The 14,714-nt window shown below is 37.1% G+C and overlaps 3 protein-coding genes across 3 annotated transcripts; 1 reads left to right on the top strand and 2 right to left on the bottom strand.

The window, feature by feature from the left end:
• Positions 1-482: 482 nt before the first annotated feature.
• On the top strand, positions 483-1,640 carry LOC132255303 (uncharacterized). The gene has a single exon (XM_059743386.1). It carries the CDS (start codon positions 483-485, stop codon positions 1,638-1,640), a length of 1,158 nt encoding a protein of 385 aa, XP_059599369.1.
• Positions 1,641-2,964: 1,324 nt separating this feature from the next.
• LOC104882098 (uncharacterized) lies at positions 2,965-4,746 on the bottom strand. Its single transcript, XM_010664032.3, has 5 exons — positions 4,246-4,746; positions 4,070-4,154; positions 3,878-3,973; positions 3,380-3,774; positions 2,965-3,294 (listed from the first exon to the last, which is right to left on the bottom strand). The coding sequence occupies exons 1-5, from the start codon at positions 4,734-4,736 to the stop codon at positions 3,150-3,152; spliced, it is 1,212 nt and encodes a 403-aa protein (XP_010662334.3). The 5' UTR covers positions 4,737-4,746; the 3' UTR covers positions 2,965-3,149.
• A 3,970-nt stretch (positions 4,747-8,716) lies between these two features.
• On the bottom strand, positions 8,717-14,505 carry LOC132255302 (uncharacterized). Its single transcript, XM_059743385.1, has 5 exons — positions 14,252-14,505; positions 13,430-14,200; positions 12,808-13,396; positions 10,377-12,345; positions 8,717-9,494 (listed from the first exon to the last, which is right to left on the bottom strand). The coding sequence occupies exons 1-5, from the start codon at positions 14,480-14,482 to the stop codon at positions 8,717-8,719; spliced, it is 4,338 nt and encodes a 1,445-aa protein (XP_059599368.1). The 5' UTR covers positions 14,483-14,505.
• Positions 14,506-14,714: the final 209 nt, after the last annotated feature.

The following is a 14,714-nucleotide window of genomic DNA, read 5'->3' as shown; positions in this document are numbered from 1 at the left end:
TGATGGCTCTGAAAATGAAGTTTGAGTTCAAAACAACTAAATCCACTACTAAGTTATTGCTTGTTGAATGTTTTGATAAAGAATGCAAGTGGCGAGTTCGTGCTACCAAGTTGGGGATTTCCAATATGTTTCAAATAATGAAATTCTATTCAACACACACTTGTCGGTTAGATATGATGTCTCGTGACAATCGACATGCAAGTAGTTGGTTGATTGGTGAGAGTATAAGAGAAACATATCAAGGGATTGGTTGTGAATTTCGACCAAAAGACATTGTAGCAGACATTCGAAAGCAGTAGGGCATTCAAATCAGTTATGATAAGGCATGGAGAGCCAAAGAACTTGCTCTAGGTTCTATTAAGGGATCACCTGAGGAGTCTTATAACACTTTACCATCCTATTGCTATGTTTTAGAGCAAAAAAATTCTGGTACCATTACTGATATAGTTACTGATTGTGATAATCAATTCAAATACTTTTTTATGTCGATTGGTGCATCTCTTGCTGGGTTTCACACATCAATAAGGCCTGTGGTTGCAGTTGATGGGACATTTTTGAAAGCAAAGTACTTCGGGACTTTATTTATTGCAGCGTGTAAAGATGGCAACAATCAGATATACCCTTTAGCCTTTGGGATTGGTGATTCAGAAAATGATGCCTCATGGGAGTGGTTTTTACAAAAACTACATGATGCAATTGGACACATTGATGATTTGTTTGTGATATCAGATCGACATGGTAGCATTGAGAAAGCAGTACATAAAGTATTTCCCCATGCGAGGCATGGTGTCTGCACTTATCACGTTGGACAAAATTTGAAGACAAAGTTCAAGAATCCTGCAATTCATAAGTTGTTCCATGATGCTGCCCATGCTTATCGTGTTTCAGAGTTTAATTTTATATTTGGGCAACTAGAGATGATTGACCCAAGAGCAGCAAGATATTTGATGGATATAGGTGTTGATCGATGGACACGTTCATATTCTACCGGAAAAAGATATAATATCATGACGACAGGGATCGTTGAAAGCCTTAATGTTGTGTTGAAAAATGCTAGAGATCTTCCGGTTTTGCAATTGGTTGAAGAATTGAGAAACTTACTTCAAAAATGGTTTGTGACTCGTCAACAACAAGCAATGTCAATGTCAACTGAACTTACCATGTGGGCTGATGGAGAACTTCGTTCTAGGTATAATATGTCAGCAACATATCTAGTGGAACCTATCAACTCCAAAGAGTGTAATGTTAACTATGCTGGCATTAGTGCTCAAGTGAATTTAGACACTCGTTCATGCACATGTCGACAATTTGATCTTGATCATATTCCATGTGCACATGCTATTGCTGCTTGTAGATTTTACAACATTTCATGTTACACTTTGTGCTCCAAGTATTTTACTACTAAAGCATTGTTATCTTCATATTCAGAGTGTATTTATCCAACTGGAAATGAAATAGATTGGGTAGTACCTAATCATATTCGTGACAAAGTTGTGTTACCACCTAAAACAAGACGCCCAACAGGAAGACCAAGGAAAGTAAGAATTCCTTCTGATGGAGAGGGCAAGCGCACATCTTGTTGTAGTCGATGTGGTCAATATGGGCATAATCGGAAAACATGCAAACGACCAATCCCTTGATATCATGATAGCTTTGGCACTCTATGAACTTACATGGAATGAAAATTGTAATAGTGAGCTTTTTTGTTTTTTTGGTACCCATGTGAACAGAAATGTAAGTTACTTTTTTGTATAAGGTGATAGGATAAGCACATAGATGAATATTGTAATAATGATCCCTTTTTTTTTGCATAACCATATAAATGGAGATGTTTGTTACTTTTGTCTATATATGTTATGATGAGTTATGTATAAAGTATAAATGAAAATTACATGTTTATTCTCAAACTATGGACTCAATTGTTCTCACGTTTATTGATAAGGAACTTGACAATAGTTAAGTTCAGGTTTTGTCTGAAGACTGTAGACTTAACTACCTTCAAGTTTGTACATAAAACAACTTGACAATGGTTAAGTTCAAGTTTTGTCTAAAGACCGTTGACTTAACTGCCTTCAAGTTGGTACATAAAACAACTTGACAATAGTTAAGTTCAGGATTTGTCTAAAGACTGTGGACTTAACTACCTTCAAGTTTATACATAAAACAACTTGACAATAGTTAAGTTTAGGTTTTGTCTGAAGACTGTGGACTTAACTACCTTCAAGTTTGTTCATAAAATAACTTGACAATAGTTAAGTTCAGGTTTTGTCTGAAGACTGTGGACAGTTAAGTTCAGGTTTTGTCTGAAGACTGTGAACTTAACTACCTTCAAGTTTGTTCATAAAACAACGTGACAATAGTTAAGTTCAGTTTTTGTCTGAAGACTGTGAACTTAACTACCTTCAAGTTTGTTCATAAAATAACTTAACAATAGTTAAGTTCAGGTTTTGTCTGAAGACTGTGAACTTAACTACCTTCAAGTTTGTTCATAAAACAACGTGACAATAGTTAAGTTCAGTTTTTGTCTGAAGACTGTGAACTTAACTACCTTCAAGTTTGTTCATAAAATAACTTAACAATAGTTAAGTTCAGGTTTTGTCTGAAGACTGTGAACTTAACTACCTTCAAGTTTGTTCATAAAACAACTTGACAATAGTTAAGTTCAGTTTTTGTCTGAAGACTGTGAACTTAACTACCTTCAAGTTTGTTCATAAAATAACTTAACAATAGTTAAGTTCAGGTAAAAATGGCAATTGCAGACACAACTTCTTATGAGTCTATAGAAGATCAACTTGATACCTGTTAAGTCCAAATTAAATATGTTATTCTGGAATAGATTTCGACTTAACATCTATCAAGTTTGTTCACAGTTAACTTGATAGTAGTTAAGTTCATGTGTTCTATTAAGACTGTGGACTTAATTACCTTCAAGTTTGTACACATAACAACTTGACAACATTGAAGTTTAGTTTAAAAGGTCAATTGTATACATAACTATCGAACAACATTCATCAAAATATCCAAGTAGATATATCAACCTGTCCAACTACATTTATCAAAATGTCTAACTACATATATGAAGCTATCCAATTACATATAACAAACCATCCAACTACATTATCAAAATGTGAAATATCAACATGAATTCATTACATAGGCAAGTATTTCATATAAAATAACTCTGCTGCCATCTTTTCCCGAAACCAGTCCATTCGTGCACTTGTTAATGACTTCAATGGATGGTTGTGCATTAAGTATTCAGCATATTTGATAACAAACATGCCACAATCACCACTGCATGGTACACAGATAATCAATGTTAGGGCTATTATTAAAGATTAAGTGTATAAGTTATGAAAGTAAATTTAAGATCACTTACTCATTTTCCTGTTGAGGAATATCTTGCAGCCGTTCAATTTCCCATTCCTGGTAGTTAACTTTTGTGTCACCATGAAAACCATAATATGCTATTGCATTCAATATATGCGGCAACAATTTGGCTAATGGTTTAATGGCAACTTGCAATCTTGCATTATTATTGATGCCCATCAATGAGTCATATACGTATATAATCCTTCGATGAAGGTGGACAACTCCTAATACCCAGTGACTAGCCTGAACATTGATAGGGACATACACAATGTCAACATCAGGCCATTTGACAGAATAAAGAGGCTGCAAACCATTGGCATAATCAATAAGGATGTCATTCTCTGGTAATTTGAATTGGTTCCACTTCTTGCCATGCTTAATCCATCTTGCTTGAGCATTTTGCTACATAGAATAAAGTTAATATACATAAATAAATAACCAAAATCATAAGATTCATTATTACAAAAAAATTAAAAATGATAACTAAAATTCAAACTACACATACCCAAAACATAGTATCCACTGTGGTAAACTTTTGGGAAAAAAGATGAAGATTTTCTATTCGCCGCTTCCGAAAAAAGAAGAAGGCAACATCAATGTGCTAACAATTACAATAAAGTAAATTAGTTATATTATTTGGTTGTAAGCTGAACATAATAATAAATAAAAATAAAAACAAAATGCATCATTTACAAACCGTGTCAGCAAGCCATGAACCATGATTAGACAGTGATTGAAACCATTTTTTATCTATATGCATGTAGTCAATGTCAATTGTGGACCTTTGACATAAAAAAAAAAAAAAAAAAAACATTAGTAATTTTATAACTTGTGAAGAACACAAATTTACAAGTATGGATGTATACAACTTACCCTTGGTCATCACTCATCCACTTTTGAAAGGACTCTAATGCTTCTTCAGAGATTGGACGCAAAGGATCAAATGAAGTTAATGGTTTCTCAATCTCTTTTCTTAGTTTCTTTCTCTTGGTGGGATCTGTAAAAGGGTGCTGCAAGATACGAGACTTTTTAATCTCACGCCTTCGCTTAAAAATGGCAGGAGATAGATGGTGAGGTATGACATATACTGAAAACTCGCCCGACATAGTTGGGATACCAAACAACTTGGCAATATCAATAACTGGATCATCAATAGAGTAGTCATCTTTCAACTCTTTAGTCATGTGTTTTTCTGCAAGCTGAAGGTTTCTAGAAGCTTCCATATCAATGTTCACATCCATGGGAATGTCATTCCTCTCCACTTCATCATCTGTAACATCCTCAAAAATTCCAGTCTGGAAATCAAAGCCCATATTGTTATCATTTTCTTTTGTACTAGATTTTCTGAATCTAGTGTCATGCATACCATGTTCCTCATTCAAACTCTTAACCTAAAATTGCATACATGATCGCTCAGATTTTGTCGTTTGTTGGATCAAAACAAAATTTATAACCTAATTCACTCTTCTATAGCAATTTGTACCCGATCAAAAATTGGCTTTAGTACAAACTACTGTAGCATAGTGGTTTTTAGGTATCGTCCACAAGGATGGATTATTCTTGGTGATTAAGGCTTGAATGAGATGATAAGAAATGATTGTGAAAAAGTGAAATCAACTTGAAATTGCATGATAAACTTCCAAATTAACAATGTATTCAAATTGAATTGAAAATGAAGTTTAAAAGAGAAGAAAATTTATAAGAGGTGAGATTCTCGGAGTTAGGATTTTCTAGAGAGCAATTTCCATGGTGAATGGGTGTTAAGATCTAATTTTCATCAAGTTAGATTGAAAACCTAAATTTTCATCTAAACCGATTTTTGATTTAGCTTTAGATCTAGATCTAATTTCTCTTCAAATTAGGTAATCTAATCTAAGAGATCAATTTGAATCATATATTCAATTCATCTTAAATTATCTTCCAATGATTCACACAATGCAACTATTCAATCTCATCAAATCTAGCATTAAGAATTTGATGAATCTACCTAGTTTGCATTGTAGTAATCATCCAAGACAATTTGAAGAGAAAAATCCCCAAATTTCAATTAATCAATCAATTGGATCAAATTACCTTAGCAATTCAAGCTCAATTCTCTAATTCACCATAGATCTTGCCTCTAGATCCTCCCTCCTCCAAGAAAAACGAGATTTAGCTACTCATGCTTGGAGATTTGATCTCACAAGACATGTGGCTACCGAGAAAATAAAAGAAACTGAAAGAAAGTGGAGAATTGTATATAGAGAGAAGAAGTATGAAAAGTTATTACAATTAGAAAATGAATCAAAAGTCCTTAAATGAGAAAATCCCGTTTCTATTTATAGGCCAAGGTAAAAAGGACACTTGGCAACATTTTAGAGGTCTTCCGGATGCTTCTTCATCAAGGAATCTGGAGAGAATGCACTTTCGCACGAGCCCCTAGTGATCTCGCATGATGGTGCGAAATGAAGAATCAATCAGCTGGAATTTCGTTCTTCTGGAGCGTTTCGCATGACTGTGCGAAAATTTCGCATGGTCATGCGAAATCACTTCTTCACAATTTCCTCATATGCTGCAGCCATACTCTCTCTGTTTCATTTCGCATGACTGTGCGAAAATTTCGCATGGTCATGCGAAATCGAAAATCATGCTATTCCGGTTCCTTTTTGCAAATTATCTCATTTGTTCATGTTTAATCCATCTCCACCACCTTCAATTAAGCTCCAAAGCTTGGTCCAAGTGCATTTCCTCTTCCTCTTCATCCACATTATGTATCCTCCTCCATTCCATTTTCCATTTGTCACTCCATGCTTCAAAAATCACCTTAAAATATCTCCAAAACTCAACAAAGAACCATTAGAATCTCTTGCAAGGGTAGTAATGTATTACTTGGGCATATTAGGCATAATTACTACTCAAAAGGTGTGAAACTCATGAAAGTTAGTATCTAAAATATGTGGTTTTTGAGTAGTAATCATTCCCCCCAACCAACACATTGCTAGTCCCTTAGCAATGGTATAACAAAAAGAAAGAGAAAATTACTCAAAAAGAAAATCCTAAACTCATTTGGAAAATGTGTTTGAAAATCCCATAGCACAAATGCTCATAAATGAAACACACCTCACCATCCATAGGTGTCACCAAAATCTCAAGCTCATTTACTATCTCTAATAGAAAAGACATCATGCAAATCAAAGTGTCAAAGATATATCCATTTTCAACTCCCCAAAATGATATTTCCAAACAAGTCTTGAGTGAAATTAAACTAGCCCCCTAATATATTATTCAAAACTATTCCTCCCCCTAACCATGCCTAATTTATCTTAAGCAACAAAAACCACTCTTTCATAGGTCAAGAACGCACCTATCTTTTTTTTTTTTTTTTTTGAAAGATCTAATTGTAGGAATGCAATGCTAAAGGTATCTCCAAGCATACGGTCCATGTAGCGGGGATTCATCGATGACTCCCAACCATAAGGCATAGGGCACCAAGTTTATAGGACTAATTCAGCCACTAACTCCTCAGACTTCACCCCGGACTCCACAATTTAGGATCCAATACCTTAGCACCTACAATCGAGCTCATACTCCACCTATTCACCCATGTAGCGAGCATTGAGGTCGGTGGCTCCCAACCATAATGGCTTAGGGCACCAGGTTTTAAAGACCTTTGGGCCATATACCCCTCGGACCTTGCTCAGGTTTCAAGGAAAGCATAACTCAACCTTTTTATTCAATCAAGTTTTTATTTTTTTTTTAATTTTTTTTTTATGAATTGGGCACATTGGCCTCTTCTTAAGGTGTCTTAACTCAATTTAAAAGTGATTCAACTTGCTAAGACAATTGGGTCCAAGTCTTAGGGTTAGATTAGTCTTTCATCTTATATCAGGGGTCTACAGTGCACAGTGTGTGTCAAGACTCAATTAGAAAAAAAAACTTGGGAAGATGAAAACTTCAAAGTCAAATCAAACTCAATCAACATAACAAGTTTTCTAAGATCAAGCAAATGAGCTGATATTCCAAATCAACTTCTTTCAAGCTAGGTATGCTTATTTATCAATCATAAGTGCTATGTTCTTCTCAAAAAAAAATTACCAATAAAAAAAAAAGTAGTTAATACACAAGCAAACGAAAAGAAAAGAAAAAAAAAAAATCTAACAACCAATTCTAAATCAACAAAAAACCAAAAGTCCTTCCTTTCCTATCCTCCCCCCAACCAAACTAAACATTGTCCTCAATGTTTACCAAAAAAATGTAAAGTAAGGAAGGGAAAAGTACCTGCAAAGCATTGTTTTCCAGCTTCTATAACTGTGACAAAACAATATAGAAGTATAAGTGTGCTAGGAACGGAGAAAAATAAAAAAAAAATGAACACTAAAAAAAATGAAGTCAAGGAGAAAAGTGAGGGCACTCCCTATCCTCAAGCATGAGATGGATGGGAGGGGATGATCTCTGAAGGTGTCAAAATGGTGGTGGGCACTGTAGACTCCCTTGTTGTAGAATTTGTCTGTTGTGTAGGTGGGATGGACAGAGGATGAGCATCATGAACACTAGCTGGCTTCTCAGAAGAAGAATTCCATTGCTGGACAGCCATGGTAAGTTCATTAACTCTTTGGACAAGTTGCCGCTGAGTGAGCTGGATGTTTGCTTGATTTTCTTGAATCATATCCAAGCGAGCTAAAAGTTGATTGAATGCTTCAGTTGATATATGGACATAGCCATCAGAAGTTGATGGGCCTATGTTTGGGGTAGAGGAAAGGCTAGCCAAAATATGTGCAGCTGTATCCGGATTTTGGGGAGTAGAAGTAGCTCCTGGTGTGGTGGCAGCTGGTGGTCTTGGGGGTGTATCTTCTCCATCACCAAAATCTTCAAGGATCAAATTCGGAGGAGGTACATAATGATGTTCATTATCAGTAGTCAATGAGGCGCTTGTGAGAGTGGACTCGGTTTTGGTCACACTACCTTGCCATCTGGAAACAGTATAGACTTCCCTACAATGATGTTTCTTTTCTTTATCAGGTTCAGTAGGGAAGCCATAGTACTCCAATATGGTGCCCAACATGCGCGGGAAGAATAGTGGATATTTCTTGGCTCTTTGCAATTGCTTTAGATGTACCTTATCTTCAAAGTAGAACAGGGCAGCCATGAATAAATCAGCAGGTGTCCACCATTGTCCACTGATAATTCTGAATAATGCCTCTAGGATTTGTTCCCGCCTTTGCATTGCATGTTGGCAAGAATAGACATTGGAGCGTAGGACATGATCTAAGAACCAAAATTTTGAGTCTATTTCTCTCCTCGGCACTGCATGTGTGTTGATGGATTGATTTTGAGAGACAATCCGCACCATCTCAGCAGCCTCAATTCAAGTAATAGGTTGAAACTCAGCTGGATTTGGAGGTGTGAAAGGAATATCCAAAGCTCTTGCTACCATTTCAGAATTTAGCATACCTTGTTTCCCATCAATTTCGAAATAAATCACTGAAGGTGGGTAGACTCCTCTGCTAGTCATGGTGCGATAAAATTCCCGAATTATGCGAGGATAGAAGAATGGTCTAGGCACCATGAATGGCTCCAAAAAATATCGACAACAAAGCTCCGTGGAGAATTTAGTAATAGATGATGCAGCAAAAGCCTTGAAATCATAGTACCATTCTTCATGAAATTTTCTACCTGAGCAGTCCTCCCTTGCACCAGTAGCTAATTTCTTCTTCGGTGCTTTCGTGAATTGAAACTGAGGTGGTCGGCTTGGTGGAGGTGCAGATTTTGTAACCGGAGTAGGAGCAGGGGCTTTAGCAACGGTGGATTGAACTACAACATGTTGCTCTGAAGGAGTAGCAGGGGATGCCGGAAAATTTGAAAGAGTTCGAGCTCTGACGCTTCGTGTTCTCTTCACCGGTAATTTTCCAGGAGTAGCAACCATCTTTGATTTTCCTTTATCTATTGAAGATCTTGCGACATTCCTCTGGTTTCGATGTCCAGAAATGGGAGGTTCAGAGAGGGAAAATCCCGGAGGTGATTCGGGGTCAGTGTCTTCGCCATTTCCGTCATTCATCACCACAAATTCTTTCTCAATGTCTGATGATTTTAGTTTTTGATTTCCCATCTGAAATGCTTGAAATCGCGGGAGTGTTCGAGTAAATCTCCGAAAATCAAGAACTGAAAGTATTCAGATTCCTGATGTTTCAACGTGGTTTAGGGCAAGGAAGATATGTGTGAGAGAGAGTGGGTGAAATGGAAAAAGGACCGATGGTATTCCTCCTCAGTTTCGCATGACTAACAAAGACGAAGAGTTTTCGCATGAGGCTCACTTTCAGTTAACCGTGCAAAATAAAACAGGGATTATATTGGGGGCAATTTTGTCTTTTTCCTTTTAAAGAAAATTTTGGCACAACCATGCGAAATTTTCGCATAAGTGTGCGAAGTGGTCCAGAGGGTTAATTTTACCTCAGTGCTTAAGCTGGATTTCGCATAGTCATGCGAAATGTTCGCATAGTTATGCGAAATAGTCCAGAGGGTTAAAAAATTTTGCACTTCCCTTATCATTTTCGCACAGTCATGCGAGAATTTCGCATGATAATGCGAACTGGGACAGAGACTCGTTTTGCACATTTCCAAAGCTATGAGAAGTCCCCTGTTTTGGCATGAAGACTCCCCTGTTTTTGGCATGAAGATTCCCTTGTTTTTGCATGAAGACTCCCTTGTTTTTGGCATGAAGACTCCCCTGTTTTTGCATGAAGACTCCTTTGTTTTTGCATGATCATGCACACTGGTGTTGGGCTATTAAAACTCCTTCTCCCTTTGCCTCATGCATTCCATCCATCCGGAAAATCCTTCAAAACACAACTGATATGATTGAAAAGGGATAATTCATAATGACTAAAAAAAATCTAGCAACATACAAGCAAAACAAAACAAAAAAATCAAAGAAAAAGAATTGCAAGATCATTGGGCTAGTTAGTCTTTTAGAAGACTAAGCCCACCAAACCTGGAATGCTCAATTTATGGAAGGATCAAGAAGGTACAGCTCCTCCTTCTCTTGCACCATAGGTTCCATATATGGTTTAAGCCGATGTCCATTAACTTTGAAGATACATCCATTCTTTGGATTAGTAATTTCGACTACTCCATTCGAATACGCTTTATGAACCAAGTATGGGCCATTCCATCGAGATTTAAGCTTTCCCGGAAAGATGTGCAATTTTGAATCATATAGGAGCACCTTTTGTCCCTCTTGAAACTCCTTCCTAAGGACAATTTGATCATGCCATCTCTTGAGTTTGTCCTTAGAAATTTTTGAATTCATGTAGGCTTCGTTCCTCATCTCCTCTAACTCATTCAAATCTAGGAATCTCTTCAACCCAGCTCTTTGCATATCAAAATTCAATTTCTTTATGGCCCACCATGCTTTATACTCCATTTCCACTGGTAGATGACATGCCTTACCAAAAACCAACCTATACGGTGACATTCCAAGAATTGTTTTGTAGGCAGTTCGGTAAGCCCAAAGTGCATCATGAAGTCTTAATGCCCAATCCTTGCGGTTTGCATTCACCACTTTCATCAGGATGCTCTTGATTTCACGGTTAGCTAACTCCACTTGTCCGCTTGTTTGTGGATGGTAAGGTGTGGCTACTTTGTGTTTCACTCCATATCTAGCGAGAAAGTTGTTGAATATCTTGTTGCAAAAGTGAGTACCCCCATCACTAATAATGGCCTTTGGCACCCCAAACCTTGTGAATATATTTTCCTTGAGAAATTTAACAACGACTTTGTGATCATTATGCTTACAAGCTATTGCTTCTACCCATTTTGACACATAGTCAACTCCTACCAGGATATAGGAGTATCCAAAAGAGAGTGGAAACGGTCCCATGAAATCAATCCCCCATATATCAAATAATTCCACTACCAATATGGGATTAAGTGGCATCATGTGTCGCTTTGTCAATTTCCCAAGCCTTTGACACTTGTCACAAGACTTACAAACTTCATGTGCATCTTTAAATACAGTAGGCCAATAAAAACCTGATTGGAGAACCTTCAAAGCTGTCTTTTGAGTGGAGAAATGGCCTCCACAAGCATAAGCATGGCATTGCATAAGAATTCCTTGTTGTTCTTCTTCTGGTACACACTTCCTAATGAGTTGATCAGCACAATACTTGTACAAAAATGGTTCTTCCCAATAGTATGCATGCACCTTGGATAAGAAAAATCTTCTCTCTTGAATAGTCCATTCCTTAGGTAGTTCTCTAGTGACTAGATAATTTGCAATATGAGCATACCATGGATTGGTGTCTACTTTCAAAAGAGCATCATCAGGAAATTCTTCATTGATGGGGGGGCTTTCCGGAATGTGTTCCACAGAAATTCGGGATAGATGGTCAGCTACCACATTCTCTACACCTTTCTTATCCTTTATTTCAAGATTGAATTCTTGAAGAAGTAGGATCCAACGAATTAGCCTTGCTTTAGAGTCTTTCTTGTTGACTAAATATTTCAAAGCTGAATGGTCGGTGAAGATCACTATAGGAGCTCCAACAAGATATGCTCTAAACTTGTCTAATGCAAAGACAACCGCAAGCAACTCTTTTTCAGTGGTGGTGTAGTTCTTTTGTGCCTCATTAAGAGTTTTACTTGCATAGTAGATAACATAAGGTTTCCCCTCATCTCTTTGCCCTAGAATTGCTCCCATTGCTTGATCACTTGCATCACACATAACTTCAAAAGGCAGGTCCCAATTTGGTCTTCTCACTATAGGTGCAGTAGTCAATAGTCTCTTCAGCTCTTCAAAGCAATGTTGACAATTTTGATCCCATTTGAATTTGGCATCCTTAGCAAGTAAGGCACACATAGGTCTTGCTAGCTTAGAGAAATCCTTGATGAAACGTCTATAAAAACCTGCATGACCAAGGAATTGTCTAACTTCTTTAACATTTGTTGGTGGTGGTAGATTCACAATTATCTCAATCTTTGCTTTATCCACTTCAATCCCTTTCCTTGAGATAACATGACCTAAGACAATGCCTTTTTCTACCATAAAATGGCATTTCTCCCAATTCAGCACTAAATTTTTCTCAATGCACCTTTGAAGTATTTTTTCCAAATTTGAGAGACAATCTCCAAAATCCTCACCATAGATGGTAAGGTCGTCCATGAAAACTTCCATGATTCTCTCCACCATGTCACTAAAGATACTTAGCATGCATCTTTGAAAAGTTGCGGGAGCATTGCATAAACCAAATGGCATTCTCCTATATGCATAGGTACCAAAAGGGCAAGTAAATGTTGTCTTCTCTTGATCTTCCAAGGCAATCTCAATCTGAAAATAACCAGAGTAACCATCAAGAAAACAATAATAAGGATGTCCAGAAACCCTCTCCAATACTTGGTCCATGAATGGAAGAGGAAAATGATCCTTTCTTGTGACAGCATTCAGCTTTCGATAGTCAATACACACCCTCCATCCGGTGGTCAATCTTGTGGGAATAGATTCTCCCTTTTCATTTTGTACCACGGTTACTCCCGACTTTTTAGGTACAACTTGAGTAGGACTCACCCAAGTGCTATCCGAAATAGAGTAGATAATTCCAGCTTGTAACAGCTTAAGTACCTCATTTCGAACAACTTCTTGCATGTGAGGATTCAATCGCCTTTGAGGTTGACGAATTGGCTTAGCATTTTCCTCCAAATAAATGTGGTGAGTGCATACCAAAGGACTTATCCCCTTAAGATCAGAAATGGACCAACCAATAGCTTCCTTGCATTTTCTTAGAACTTCCAACAAGCTAGTTTCTTGTTGGTATGATAATTTTGAAGAGATCACCACCGGAAACTTATCTTCCTCAAGGTATGCATATTTTAAATCACTTGGCAATGGCTTGAGATCAAGCTTAGGTGATTCTTCCTTCTTTTCTTCTTCATCATTGGTTAGAGGTAAAGGCTTTTCTTTTGCTTTCCATTGCATAGGATGATTCATGGAGGCAATTTCATTAGCTCCCTCAATTTTTTCTTCTTGCTCAATTTCTTCAAATTCTTCATAAGCCTTCTCCATCTCTTCCTCTCTTATTCCTTCCACATGTTCTTCTATAAGAGTATCAATCAAGCAAGCCTCTTCTTGTTCATCCTCATCTTGATTTGGATGTCTTTTGCATAGATGAAAAATATTCAGCTCAAGAGTCATATTCCCAAAAGTGAGTTGCATTACCCCATTCCGGCAATTTATTAAAGCATTTGCTGTGGCTAAGAAAGGTCTTCCAAGAATGATTGGAACATGATTAGGTTCTCTTGCTGTTGGCTCCGTATCAAGAACAATAAAATCAACCGGATAGTAAAACTTATCCACTTGAACCAATACGTCTTCAATCATTCCTCTTGGAATTTTAATTGACCTATCAGCCAAAGATAATGTGATAGAAGTAGGCTTGAGTTCCCCTAGCCCCAATTGCTTGTACACCGAATAGGGAAGAAGATTTACACTTGCACCCAAGTCAAGAAGAGCTTTCTCTACATATGTATCTCCAATATTCACCGAAATGGTAGGACACCCTGGATCTTTATATTTGATTGGAGTCTTACATTGGATGATTGCACTAACTTGTTCAGTTAAGAAAGCTTTCTTGTTGATGTTCAGCCCCCTCTTCATTGTACATAAATCTTTAAGGAACTTGGCATAGGGAGGAACTTGCTTGATCATGTCTAGGAGTGGTATGTTAACTTTGACTTGCTTGAGAACTTCAAAAATCTCAGTTGCATTATTTACCACCTTCCTTGATTGAAGAGCTTTTGGAAAAGGTGGAGATAAGAGCTTATCTTTCTTCTTAACCTCTTCATTGACAATCTCATCTTGCTTTGGTCCATCATCTTCATTCACCTCTTTCTCTTTTTCTTGTTCTTTCACATTTTCTTCTTGTTCTCCTCCTTTATTTTCTTTTGGTTTTGGCATAGGTTGATCAACTTGTTTGCCACCTCTTAAGGTAATGATTGCCTTCACTTCATCTACCTTGGCCGAATTTTCATTTTTTTCTCCGATTTCATGAACTCCCCTTGGATTTTGTTGGGGTTGTGAAGGGAATTTTCCTTTCTCTTGCACCGTATGCATACTTGTGAGTTTGGAAATAGCAAGCTGCATATTATCAAATTTTTGTGTGAGATTGGTTTGCAAGCTATCAAATTTCTGATTGAAAGATGTCTCCACATGATCCATCCTTTGATTTAATTGAGTATTGATACTCTTTTGATCTCCAATGAAGTCACCCATCACTTTACTCAAATTCACTATAGCTTGTTCTACCGGTGAAGCTTGAGGTTGAGAAGTTTGCATGTTAGAAGAAAATTGTCCTTGTCCACTCTTCCAAGATAGA

The sequence above is a fragment of the Vitis vinifera genome, chromosome 16 (genome assembly GCF_030704535.1).
Source record: "Vitis vinifera cultivar Pinot Noir 40024 chromosome 16, ASM3070453v1".
In the NCBI taxonomy this organism is placed as follows: domain Eukaryota; kingdom Viridiplantae; phylum Streptophyta; class Magnoliopsida; order Vitales; family Vitaceae; genus Vitis; species Vitis vinifera.
The sequence above is the reverse complement of the archived record's forward strand: the minus strand, read 5'-3'. Positions and strand labels throughout refer to the sequence as shown.

Excerpts from the sequence above, each read along its gene's own strand:
- LOC132255303 (XM_059743386.1), top strand. The coding sequence starts at position 483 with ATGTCGATTGGTGCATCTCTTGCTGGGTTTCACACATCAATAAGGCCT.
- LOC104882098 (XM_010664032.3), bottom strand. The coding sequence starts at position 4,736 with ATGCATGACACTAGATTCAGAAAATCTAGTACAAAAGAAAATGATAAC. Across the intron at positions 3,974-4,069 it reads GTTCATGGCTTGCTGACACG|CACATTGATGTTGCCTTCTT; the intron begins GTTTGTAAATGA and ends TGTAATTGTTAG. Across the intron at positions 3,775-3,877 it reads CAGTGGATACTATGTTTTGG|CAAAATGCTCAAGCAAGATG; the intron begins GTATGTGTAGTT and ends TATTCTATGTAG.
- LOC132255302 (XM_059743385.1), bottom strand. The coding sequence starts at position 14,482 with ATGCAGCTTGCTATTTCCAAACTCACAAGTATGCATACGGTGCAAGAG. Across the intron at positions 14,201-14,251 it reads GAGGAGAACAAGAAGAAAAT|CAAGATGAGATTGTCAATGA; the intron begins GTGAAAGAACAA and ends GATGGACCAAAG. Across the intron at positions 12,346-12,807 it reads GACCACCGGATGGAGGGTGT|GGATTGAAGTGGATAAAGCA; the intron begins GTATTGACTATC and ends TCTCAAGGAAAG.